At 44.7% G+C, this 13,522-nt stretch overlaps 1 protein-coding gene across 1 annotated transcript; it reads right to left on the bottom strand.

The window, feature by feature from the left end:
- Positions 1-244: 244 nt before the first annotated feature.
- On the bottom strand, positions 245-13,275 carry AAAS (aladin WD repeat nucleoporin). Its single transcript, XM_044285326.1, has 17 exons — positions 13,186-13,275; positions 10,701-10,829; positions 9,812-9,939; positions 9,641-9,696; positions 9,062-9,153; positions 7,611-7,657; positions 7,409-7,507; positions 5,952-6,095; positions 5,535-5,655; positions 4,565-4,689; positions 4,433-4,493; positions 4,247-4,337; positions 3,153-3,249; positions 3,011-3,078; positions 2,633-2,714; positions 1,980-2,064; positions 245-1,554 (listed from the first exon to the last, which is right to left on the bottom strand). Exons 2-17 carry the CDS (start codon positions 10,821-10,823, stop codon positions 1,411-1,413), a joined length of 1,563 nt encoding a protein of 520 aa, XP_044141261.1. The 5' UTR covers positions 10,824-10,829; positions 13,186-13,275; the 3' UTR covers positions 245-1,410.
- Between the last annotated feature and the right edge of the window lie 247 nt (positions 13,276-13,522).

Below are 13,522 nucleotides of genomic sequence, written 5' to 3'. Positions count from 1 at the left end.
GCACTGGTCACACATGCATCTTGCAGTTCCATTCAATGTTTACAGTACAAATGGCAATAGCTGAGCACCGTGCATGGCTCATGCAGTCAGTCCCCCAGAGGGTGAATTGGGATACAGGGTGATCATCATTCCATTCACATTTATCAGGAAGGGGGATGCATCCTCCTACCCCCAATCTAGCAGGAAGGAACACAGCCCTCTGATGAACATTAATTATACAGACTGTGCAACACACACATTGGGTTCACCATTGAACTTTATTAGCAGTTATATACAGTGTGAAGTATTGCGACACAGAATTGCACCGTGGATAATGAGCAGCAATGGGAGGTACGTGTGAAGCGAGTGAGTGGGGAATTCGATGGTTGTTGTCCATAGGCTATGGTAAGGTGAGCTAAATGCAACTTTATATAGTAGATCCTTAGACGTTCCCAAGATGTCAGGAATGGGGGAATTTCTGTTCCCAAGATGTCAGGGATAGGGGAATTTCGGATGGGCTGTAACATTGGCTCATTTTGTCTAATGAACGGGGTGCCAGGTGAGTTTACTAGTGGTGTGAACATAGCCTTATTGTGCAGTCAAATTATCACCTTACCTGTTCAAATTAGGCCTGCACATGTTTCTAACGGGGGAAAATATCAAACCGAGTTAGTAGGGATAAAATATAATATTATAAGTATTGACTTATAATGAGTGTGTGAGCTGTCAGGAGTCCAGAGATAAGTGCTACACATTCAGCCATCAGAGCTGCTATCGGTCAGGATTTCCTGTGAAAGGAGAGCCTTCCAGTCTACAGATATACAGAAACAGAAAACTGCACCTCTTGAATAAAGACAAACAGAAAAATTAATTTTTAGCTCAAAATTTGTAAAATGCAATTAAATTAAAATTGCCCCCAAGGGTGGCCATAGTCTTTAAGACACAAAAAGAAATTACACACACCCTCTCCTGCTTCTCCCCCACACATATATATATATATATATATATTTTTTTTTTTTTTTGAGAAAATTCTATGTGTCCTTATGTAGAGCACATTTAACATGAAAACCGAACAGCAATCTGTGCATAGCTCCTTCCTCAACAAAACACTGGCAAAAATGCAGGTAAAGCAGAATGAATGATCCCCATCTACGTCCATGCCTTGGAACGGCAGCCCACATGTGGAGATCTGCAAGTTTCTGTAGCAAATGGCTGCTACTGAAGAAGTGAATTTTCACGGTCTGTACGGGTTAAGCATAAATTATCCAATACATGAAGTCCAATTCAGTCGGCAGTATAGTAGAGAAACGGCGCCTCTTAGGATTCTGGATTTTAGGTTCAAAATATTATATGAGAACCTGAAAGGTGTAGTGATGAATGGTCCTTATATTAATAGGACATATTTCACATGAACAATTCATTATGTCAAGTTTATGCTTCTGAGAAGAGTGACCGTACGGCACAAGTGCTGCTGGCGTCTCCAGATACAATGGTACCAGTCTCAGGAATGAAGCGAGGAAACTGTGCATTCACAAAGTAGAAGGGCACATGGGAGAGGCGGCCAGAACTCCAGAGCTGCAAAAGAGAAATCAGGCTGGGGTATGAATAAAGTATAACCAGTCGGTAAGACGTACACAGTAGCACAGTCCATTGGCGCTGTACTTGGCTATCTCTGGAACTCCCATAGAAAAGAATGGAGCGGCCGCTTCTTTCATTTCAAGGGGGTACGGGGCCTCCGTTCATGTAATCGTGGGAGTCCCAGCGCTAGGACCCCCAAGGATCTAATGGTTATCCTTGATACGCCACAAATGTTGAGGTGGGAAAACCACTTTGGCTAGACTCAAGTATGGCTGAGAGCTCACTTTATCTGGAAGTCACACCAGGTAAGTGGCTCGAGTCAAAATATGGCAAATGCAATGGACAGTTAAACCTTCATGGGACCTGCGGCAGTAACGTAGGCATACTACAAATATAATACATCTGTATAAAAGATACTTTACCACAGAAAGTAGTGCCCCTTTGTGGAAACACGGGTGAAACTGCATGAGTTGTGGATCCTCTCCCATTTTGCTTGGAATGAAGCCACTAGAAAAGACATTAATGAGAAAAACGAATAATGATAACTGTCAGCTTAAAGGGGTTAGCTAATGAAGAAAACCCTCTTTGATATATATAAAAAAGAAGTCAATCAGTTTTAGGCCTCTTGCACACGAACATATTTTCTTTCCGTGTTCGTTCCGTTATTTTTGCGGACCGTATACGAAAACATTCATTTCAATGAGTCTGCTAAAAAAAAACAGAAGGTGCATTCCGTTTCCGTTCCGCAAAAGAATAGAACATGTTCTATTATTAACCGCATTACGGACAAGGATAGTACTGTTCTATTAGGGGCCAGCTGTTCCGTTCCGCATAATACGGAATGCATACGGACATCATCCATATTTTTTGCGGAACGCAAAATACATACGATCATGTGCAAGAGCCTTTAGGCATGCATATCCCCTGTAGGAGCCATCTATGTAAAGCATGGACGAGCCGGATCCCTCCAGAGCAGCTCTCCGATCTGCCTCATATGGACATGAGTTTCATCATGAGACAACGCCTTTAAGTCATAAAAGTGAAAATAAATGAATAGAATACATTCAAGACTTACCAAGGAAGGAGCTCAAACTTCGGGTTGTTCTTCGTGCGGTAGACGGCGATTACTGCTTCACTTGTCTTATCATTTGGGTTCTCTGAATGAGGCAGACACGAGTCAGATGTCAAACATTACAAAAGAGATATTTCACTTGTATGATAAGTATTCTTACAATAATCTTATTCAACTACCCAACATATACCGTGTGTTCTTCATGTACTAAAGACAACATTAATATCCAGCCTATTGTATGGGTCATGGGCCTGAATGCAGGTGGGAAAAAAGGGGAAGAAAATAGCTGGGGAAAAAAGTCAGTGACAGAGACAGAACGGGAGAAGCTGTAATTAATGTATTTCAAGAGATGCATGTGAACAAGGCCCAAAGGAACCCCACCTCTTAGCAGCACGGCCAGCCTCTCTCCACTTGGGTCCCAGACCATAGACTGTATTTCCCCTCCGACTCTGCAATACAGGAGGGATTTGAAAGTTTCTGAGATATGTTCCCTACACGGATCGTCAGTTACATTTACACTCACCTGACCTCCCCCCCTTCGTCTCTCTCAAAAACCACTTCAGACACATCAGCCACTGGTATCGCACGTTCATTTCCACCAACACAAACGTGTGCCTCCCCTATGGAATACAGGAAGCGTATGAACAGAGACAACCAGGTGGGTCTCGGAATTAAAGGTGCACGCTGCATTTTTAAAAGTGGCTTTGATAAAATGAAAACGAAGGTCTATCCACCTTTCTGGTCCACCTCCACACCGATTCCGATGCTTCCCAGGTCTCCCCCGGTGGCTATATGGAAATGTGAGTACTCAGCCAACCAATTCTCTGCAGCAGTGACAATGATTGGCTGCAGCGGTCACCTGACTGTTTCAAAGGGAGCAGGAACTAGAGCGGAGGTGGATCGGCTATGATATATATATAAAAATTAAAAAAAACACACTATGGAGAGGATTTATTATACATCAGCTTTTTATGTTTATTTTTATGGTATCCTCTGGCAGTCCGTGTGCCTAAAGTGAATTTAGTTTTATGTTTAATGTATACATTGAGTCGATAGAAACAGAAAAGCATAGTATGCTGTGCTTTTCCATCCGACGTACAAGTTAAAACTGTTTTTTTACAGTGGGACCCTATGGTGACAGCTTGGCGGTATGGCATTCATCTGAAGCATCTGTTTAACGTATATGCATGACGTACAGTATATGTTACATATGGGATAAAATCGTGATGTAAACAAAGCCTTACAATATGTTGCTATAGACATTAAAGGGGTTATCGGAGATGCACCGTGATCCCGCGCGACTACCACTTCCGGGATCGCATTGGCGTACACGATGGGCCCGTGATCCCAGCCTGGGATTACAAACTGCAGTGCAAGCATGAGTCTGAATCTCACGCATGCGCTGCGAGTTCTAGCCCCAAGCTGGAATCATGTGCCCAATGTACAGCATGTGATCCTAGAAATGGCAGCCACACAGGATCGCTGTGCATCTTAAAGTAACATGTGGCAGCCACGTTTTTGACCCCAAAAAAAAGGAAAACTGCCACATTAAAACACAGCAAAACGCAACCTAAAGCAGGTAAGTTACAGACTAGAGTTTGTATGCTTTGCACTCACCCTCTAATACAGAGAATGATAAACTGTATATTATAGACTCGTCCTTCACTGCAAAAAGCAGACGACTGCCATCGGGGCTCCAGCATCCAGTCTGTGTCGCACAAAACCAAAAAAGAACCATATTGGGCATGACAAAACAGAGAGAATAACAGCAGATATACACGTAGGCTCCGCTTTAAAACAGACCTGACAGCGACCACTGAGTGTTGGCCAGCGCTCACAAGTCCACATGTGTGTCTCCCATACCCTGGAAGATACTAACATTGTGATACTCCTAAGAGCCAGTGAATACATCACTACAAGGTAATGTCAGCTCACCTGAACACAGCAGATGGGGTGGCAGACAGCACCTTGCTGCCGTCTGGAGACCAGGACAGGAAAGTGACACCTCCCCCACCTACCCTCTGTAGAGGTACACAGCTCTCTGTCGAGACATCCCACACCTGATGACACACAGCAGGAAAGAACATGATTGCATGGATGACGAGCAGTCTAAAGGCTGTTCAGTGGGTTGTCTGAGATTACAAAAACATGGCTGCTTTTATACACAGTGCCACCCTGGCCCATGGGTTGCGTCTGGTATTGCAGCTCAGCTCTATTGAAGTGAACAGTGCTGATTCCCTGAAGATGTGGTTAGGGTATCAGCAAAACATGTCACGGGGGCAGCTACACATTTGGTAATGCAGGAAAGCATTTTCAACTTTTAATTGCACCTTTGGAGTTTGTTCATTTAAATATCATTAATAAATGATGTTTTAAATGTCGTCCGCTGCTCTCATCCTCCCTGCCAGGCTTTGGTTACTTGACTGCTGCAATGATGTGCCTGCATAACCCATATACATGGCACAAGACCACTGAGGCCAAATTGGTAGGGAATATTTGTATTGTTCAATTGGCTGCAGCGATGACATGCCCATATAACCCACTAGACCCCCTACTGCCAATCACCGGCCTCAATGGTTATACAGGCACATCACTGCAGCAGTCAAATAACCAAAGCCTGGCAGGGAGGATTGGAGCAGCAGCACTGGATGCCAAGGGGGGGGGGGGGGGATTAAAGACTGGTGGGTATTAATTCTTTTTTATTTTAGCAAAGTGTCTGGTTTGCAGCTCATTTTTTGTATAATTCGACTCTTCTTGATGCCAAATGAAAGTTTTATTGCACCGACATTAACTGATGTTGGGAAAAAATGGACACAAGCAAAGCTACACATATAGTAGGTCTTGACCAAAAGAACAAAAAGAGTATCCCCAGCATTGACGGGAAAAGTACAATCTAATTACTCACCAACATAGCAGTGTCCACAGGGGACGCGGACAGCAACACTCCACCTTTAGGAGACCAAGCAACGCTGGTGACTGGACTGTGACCCGGATGTGTAAGGATCTGAGCGCAGCCTGATGAAGGCCTGTCACCGTCAGACATAAAAGCAAGCACATTAGTGACTGATGCATGCAATTCACGAAGACTACACATTATGTATGGATCACAGCTTCGGGACTTCGGGTCAAGATATTGGAAGATGCTCACTGCTGTTCAGTCCCATTCAGGTGAAAGGAACGGGGCTGCAATACCAGGCACAGCTACGGCAAATGTATGGGGCTGTGCCTGGCAACCAATGGAGGAGATGCGGGACTTCTAAATATTCATACAGTGAAGGAGATGCAAGAGTCGAACATGTCACGGTGTAATAATGGGCGTTACCTTGTAGACAGAGAGGTGGGGTCGATGTGCCACACCAGGACGCAGCTCTGACACGCCACAGCTAAGATAGAGGCACACAGCGGCTTCCACGCCATACTTGCCACATCCTTCTGCAGACGGTGCTTTAATGTAGGTATTGTTGGGCTAAAAAAAATATATATATTCTGCATCACCATGTGTTCTATTCACACTGCAAATGACTGTCTGAAGAGAACGGCCTATTGTTTAACCCTTTCTACCCTGGGTGATTTTCCATTTTTGGAGTTTCTATTTTTTACTACCTGCCTTCACGGAGCCGTAACTTCTTTTTCTATTTTTCCGTTCACCCAGCCATATAGGGACTAGTTTTTTTTAGGGACAAGTTGTACTTTCTAATGGCACAATTTAATATTGCATATGATGTAGTGGGAAGCTGGAAAAAAATACTAATGGGGTGGAATTGAAAAAAAAAAGTTTATGGTTTGTTTGTTTTCTGCTATGAAACTGCCCTGTGCCCTTCATTCTCTGAGTCAGTAAGATTTCGGCGATACCACTTTTGGATAGTTTTTCTTGGTTTTAATACTAAAAAAATATTTTTTTCTTTGAATCGCCATAATCTGACCTCCATAAATTTTTTATTTTTACATCTACAGAGCTATGAGGGCTAATTTTTTTTCGTGGGGTGATCTGTACTTTTCATTGATGTAATTACTTTTTGATCACTTTTTATTCAATTTCGTTGGAGCGGTGAAGCGATATGGAATAAATACATTTTTTTTATATTTTTTTTTACACTTTTAAAAGTTTCCCTAGGGACCCTGAACATGTAATCATCAGATCGCTTCTCTCATAGACACCAATGCATTAGCAGGGACGTCTATGAGAATTTCGCTATGTTCTAGGGTCTCCATAGGAACCCATGTGCGGCAACTCCAGGTTATTCAGAGGGACCGAGGCTGTTGCAGAAGGAGCCGATACAGCTCTGGGAGTGCACACTCCTAAGCTTTTAAGCTCTCAGATGCCGTGGTCACATTTGACAATGGCATCTGAGGGGTTAAAGAGGACCTTTCACCACTCCTGACATGCCTGTTTTAATAGCTTCATGCATTCGCCATGCAATAACAATTCTGGAGCATCTATTCTTATGACCCTATGTTGTCAGTCCTGTCTTATTTCTACTAGAAGTTATGGATGAATTGTTAGCAGTCTGCAGTAAGGGTACAGAGGGGAGGTAACCAGTTGGGGGGGTGTACCTGCACAGAATTGCTCTATCCAATCAGTGCTACCATTTTCAAGCTGGGCAGGTACACGCCCCCCCCCAACTGGTTTCCACCCCTCTGTACCCTTACTGCAGACTGCTAGCAATTCATTCATAACTTCTAGTAGAAATAAAGGAATGGCACAACATATTTATTAAGTATTCTGCTGTCACATTCTCTTCTAAGGAATGTGTTAGGGACGGCTTACACATTTCTTACCTTCCTGTGGTGTAGATTCGAATGGAGTCATCCACAAGTGCCAGGGCAAATTTGTTGGTGTGAGGGTGCCAAGCAAAGGCTCGAAGAGAACAGCTGGCCCTAACAGAGTGCCACAAAAGAAAAAAAGAGAGGTTGAATGCCCTCAGTCGTTGGACCTGCTGGTAGGCATTAGCAGATGCAACTGAAATCAGCAGCTACTCACCAGTCACAAGCCTGTGAGAACTCAGCAGTGAGATCCTCGCTTTTCATCTGTGAAGAAATATTGCATAGTATTACACCTTAGATACTCCTGAAGAGAGAGCTCTAAGCTGCTTCTGTCTTCCATTCAATAGAACGCACAATAAACACAGTGTGTGCCACCTTTGCACTAGGGAAAACAAGACCCAGGACCCACAATTTCAGGATTGGTTAGGGTTGCAGCACTTTTATGTCCACTGATAAGACATTTACAATATATTCAATTGGTAGCCGTTTCTAGTGGAAAACAACACTTTCGGGGCAATTTTTTTTATGATTGCATTTTACTCATTTTGGCCTAAAAATATATATTTTCAACTGGTATTTATTAAAAATGTTCGGCCGTTTCTGAGATACAAGGGTTAAAAAGGAGTCTGTGTGCAATTTGTCACAGTCTGTTTTCTTTGAATCCAGTCATCTGACAGCTCATGTATAACCCTTACCTTACCTTACCAGATCTCCTGACCTCAAACACTTATGTAAGTCATATTCTTAACAGTTTAAGGCTACTTTCACACTTGCGCTTGATCGGATCCGTTCTGAACGGATCCGATCATATTAATGCAGACGGAGGCTCCGTTCAGTACGGATCCGTCTGCATTAATAACTTTAAAAAATTTCGCAAGTGCGCAAGTAGCCTGCGCGGATCCGTTCAGACTTTCTATGTAAAGTCAATGGGGGACGGATCCGCTTGAAGATTGAGCCATATGGTGACATCTTCAAGCGGATCCGTTCCCATTGACTTACATTGTAAGTCTGAACGGATCCGCACGCCTCCGCACGGCCAGGCGGACACCCGAACGCTGCAAGCAGCGTTCAGCTGTCCGCCTGTCCGTGCGGAGGCGAGCGAAGCGGAGGCTGAACGCCGCCAGACTGATGCAGTCTGAGCGGATCCGCTCCATTCAGACTGCATCAGGGCTGGACGGAGGCATTCGGGTCCGCTCATGAGCCCCTTCAAACGGAGCTCACGAGCGGACCGACGAACGCTAGTGTGAAAGTAGCCTAATAAGAATTGAGTTATAATGAGTGTTTATGAGGTTAGGAGGTCAGAGATAGGAACTACACCTGAGTTGCCATGGAAATTCAAAGAGACTGATTTTTTTTTAACCCTCGTATCTCAGAAACCGCTGAACAGTTTTAATAATGGACCAATTTAAAATAATATTTATAGCCCAAAATGAATAAAACGCAATCATAAAAAAAAAATTGCTTCAAAGGTGTCTATAGCCTTTAAATACAGTGCCAACATGACTGCATTTCTATGTGTGTGTACTGCCAAAACCCTTGTGTCATTCTGACAACCAAACAGGCAATTGCTCACCATGGTTCAGGGTGAATCTGTCACCAAAATCCGATGCTAATCTATGCATATAGTTTTGCTTTTATAACCATTTGCATTCTTTACAGGACACTTACTAAAAGGTGTGGAAAAAGTGATCCGTGGAAAGAAGAAACCCATCGGCATGCCGCAAGAGAACAGCGCGAGACGTGACACAGTAAAGGAGGCACTGGAAAAGAATGGTCAAAAATGAAACAGTAACAAATAAATGTATCTGTGGCTTGGAAAGTAAAACTTAAAGGGATTGTCGGGGTTCAGAGCTGAACGCGGACATATCCCCTTTTCCCCCCAGGCAGCCCTCTATATGAGCATCGGAACATTTCATGCTCCGATGCTCTCCTTTGTCCTGTGTAAAACAGCTAGGGCAGCACTAAAGCCCGCCCATTAGTGGCAGTGTTGTCACTGGCAACACTGCTAGGCAGAAGCCTCCACCTGGCAGTGCAAAAAATATAAACAAACAGCCCTTGCCCTGCGAGATACAGCGCAGGGCAAGTGAGAATCGGAGCATGAAATGCTCATAGCAGAGCAGCTGCCTGGGTGAAAAAGGAGATATGTCTGGGTTCAGCTCTGAACCCGGACAACCTATTAAGTAAACGGCTCATCCTTATAATCAATATGAAGTAATGAGCAGTGATCCACCGGCGTTCAGACATTACCCTCTTCCTCAGAGTTGGATATCTCCTCCAGCAGTCCAGCAAGTCCCATCTGGTGCCTGGAGAGGAAGAGAGAGTTTCTATTCCATCTATAAAGACCCCACGAAGAGTATTATCCACATATTATCCTAAATAAGTATCAGATTCAGAGACTGGCACCAGGAGGGCACATACCATGCATTCAAACAGCGTTTCCAGACCGTCTCCTTGTGATGTATAAATGCTGCCTTACTGCTCAGCTCCATCCGCCCAGGAGCCTTCAAGGCATCTAGAGGAATCAGAAGTTCAGGTACATTGACCATCTGCAGGGACATAAAGACCGGGCTGTTAGACGCAATCAAAGCAAATTGCTGGCTGATTTAGGTTACCAATTGCAACAGCAATGTCTGCCGCATGAAAACCTCATGATACCTGCTAACCCAGTTCTTAAAAGGACCAGCACCAAGTCACCGACTTCTGAAGAACTGGCAGGTCGGCTTATATGAAAGCTATGCAACAAGGATTTCCAATCTACTATGTCCAGTGTTCGGTAAGACTGACCATCGACTGTAATCACAAAGGCATCTGCCAGTGATGTTCTAGGACACAGAGCAAATAATCACTCAACATATTGTGTATATGGGCAAAACTGTGGATTCTGAGTATAGGCGATATTAGAGGATGATCTGCAGATATAAAAATGGTTTCCAGGGCTTCAGATATTGATGACCTATACGCAGGAAATTCAACAGCCCAATTTTTTTCGTTCTCAGGGATATAAACTGATGCAAGTTCTGTCTGGCAGCGCCATAATCTCCTCTCTACTCACTCTCCAAGTGCCCATGTATTAATTAGGTTGGGGGGGGGGGGGGGGGGGGGGTTGAGATACCTGTTGGCCAACAGGAATCTCAAGTCTTCCTACCGCTTGAACTTTCAAAGGTCTGAGGATACAATTTTCAATAACTAGCACATGCAAGTGTGCCGATGTACAGCGAGCACCAACACGGTAACACAACTAGATCACTTCTAGAGTTCTGCCACCATCACCGAATCTACAGTCGTGAAACACACCAGAAGCTCTTACCGACGAGCTGAATGAGGGAGGTGGACTTTCATCAGCCATCCAGGGGACCATTGTATTGTTGAATTCATACAGCATGACATCGCCACGAGGCAAAGGTGAAGGGAACAGGTCCAAGGAGCACATCTTGATCTGTGTATGACAAAGGGCAACATATAGGAAAGCGTGGGGCACAGCGTATTGCTGCTTTGAGAACAGCTAGGCAGTAATGGATCATGGCGGCGGTAATGGATCACAGATTTTTCATCTTTAACTCCCCTATTTCCTTGATTGATATTTATGACGACACCTTCATCATCCACAGCCTCCTCCAAATCTAGCGTTGTTCCCCACTGTAGTGAACCAGTGCAAATGCACTGGGACTTGCTGTTGTGGGCAGAACCTTCTCTTCCAGGAGCGTTCTGGTCCTCGCCTTCCAGTCACACAAGCTAGATGTGGAATGTCACAAGAAAAAAAAAAAAATCGAACTGAAGCCTCTGTCCACAACAGTGAGTTCCCAATGTGCTTGAAATGGTTCAATGGAGTAGGGTGCAAGTGCTCAATTTGGAGCAGAATGTGGATCATTGAGACGTCACCCTCATCAATCAAGGAGAGGGCTTGGTATACAGATGAAAATGACAGACACCTCCAGGTATATCTGCCTATGGCCTCCTGCACACGACCGTATGGCTTTTTCAGTGTTTTGCTGTCCGTTTTTCACGGATCCGTTAATCCATTTTTAGTTTCCGTTTCCATTCTTCCGTATGGCATATACAGTATACAGTAATTACATAGAAAAAATTGGGCTGGGCATAAAATTTTCAATAGATCGTTCCGCAAAAACGGAACGGATACGGAAGACATACAGATGCATTTCCGTATGTGTTCCGTTTTTTTTACAGACCTATTAACTTGAATGGAGCCACGGAAAGTAATTTGTGGGCAATAATAGGACATGTTCTATCTTTCAACGGAACAGAAAACTGGAATTACGGAAAGCATTCCGTTTTTTTTGCGGAGCCATTGAAATGAATGGTTCCGTATATGGAACGCAAAAAACGGCCAGTAAACGGGGAAAAAAAATTGTGTGCAGGAGGCCTTATCTACACATAATATACACATTAAGGGTCATTTATTAAGACCGTCATTTTTTGACAGTCTTTTTGTAAATTTTTTAGCTGGGTTGCTGCCAGAAGATGCTCCTAATTTCTGACAGGGCGCGCACTTCTTTATAAATTAGCGTGCCTTTGGTAGTCCGTGCGCCTGCTGGAAAATCTACGCCAGCCAGCAAAAACTTTTACATCTTTTTCCTTGCGTAAATTTAGTAAAGTCCCAGCCACACCCTGCTCCATCCCCTTGACACTCCTTTGTGTCAAATCTGGAAAAAAAAAAAAAAGTTTTTTGCAACTATTTCTGCCCAAAAAAAAGGCTTACAACTGTTTTTATAAATGACCTCCAGTGTGTATAATGTCACCCAAGCGATGTCTCTACTTTCTATTGTATATATTAAGATCTTTGGTGCAGGGGCCACATGAGGCACGCACCGACACATCTGGAAGCGGTGCTGTCCTCCGGACACTGGAGAAACATTTAGAAGGGTCTCTACAAAACCTAGAACACTCCAGCTGTCGTGAAACTACAACTCCCTACATGCACACTTACTTGCCTGTTCTTGTAACTCAGATAGAAGTGAATGGAGCATGCTGGGAGTCGTAGTTTCACCACAGCTGGATTGCCGAAGGTTGCTGCTCATTGACTTAGAGGGCATCTGTCAGCAGATTTGTCCCTATGACACTGGCTGACCTGTTACATGAGCACTTGGCAGCTGAAGGCATCTGTGTTGGTCCCATGATCATATCTCCCCGCATCGCTGAGAAAAATTATTTTGTAATACATGAGCCTCTAGATCAGGGATGCCCAACCCGCAGCCCTCCAGCTGTTGCAAAGCTACAACTCCTAGCATACCCAGACAGCTAGGCATGATGGGAGGACCGCAGGTTGAGCATCCCTGCTCTAGGAGCAACTGGGTTTTTGCCATTACTCCCAGAGGTTCTGTCTTTGCACTATGATTGACAGGGCCAGGTGTCATCATGTTTACACACCCTCGCCCTGTCAATCAGTGGCAGGCGGTGACGGGGATGAGCCTCCCTGGTGTCACCCACGATGCTAGGGAGGCATTTTGTCCCGGATAACCCCTTTAAGAGGATACAACTCATGACAGGCTTCTCTGCCTCACAGTGCGGGGATCCGTCCCATCGTTCTTGGGTTCAGGGGTCTAGCAGCAGGACCCCACTAATCACACTTGTATGGCAGGAATGCTGAAGGTTTTAAAATCCATTTGGAACCACAAGCCCCAGCAAGCCACTCTGTCAACCAGCGCGGGCAGGATCAGCCATGTCCGGCAGTTGGACATCACCGAAAACATATCACCTGTCACGCAGCAGCGCAGTATTCACACGCAGCAGCGCAGTATTCACACGCAGCGTACTAGCGATAATAGCGCACTGACCTGCGGCAATATTCAGAAATCCGCGCCGTCCGATTGACGAATCAGAGCACGGAGGGCAGCGTCCGGGAACTGAGGCGCGGACTGATGACGGACGTCACGAGATATGACTGGCGCGTACATGAGCTGCGAGTGTCACGTGGCTATACAAGCCGCGCTGAGCTAACGGTCTGAATGGGAGACTAGCAACCCCAGCAGCCATCGACTCTCTCCCTTCACAGGACCTCAGTGACCATAGACGATGTATGGCAGACAGTGCGATATGTACATCACGATTACATGCTGAACATCGCATGTGTAATACGGCAGTGGAGGGAGGGACTTTGGTGTGAAAGGGTTA

The sequence above is a fragment of the Bufo gargarizans genome, chromosome 3 (assembly GCF_014858855.1).
Source record: "Bufo gargarizans isolate SCDJY-AF-19 chromosome 3, ASM1485885v1, whole genome shotgun sequence".
NCBI lineage: Eukaryota > Metazoa > Chordata > Amphibia > Anura > Bufonidae > Bufo > Bufo gargarizans.
The sequence above is the reverse complement of the archived record's forward strand: the minus strand, read 5'-3'. Positions and strand labels throughout refer to the sequence as shown.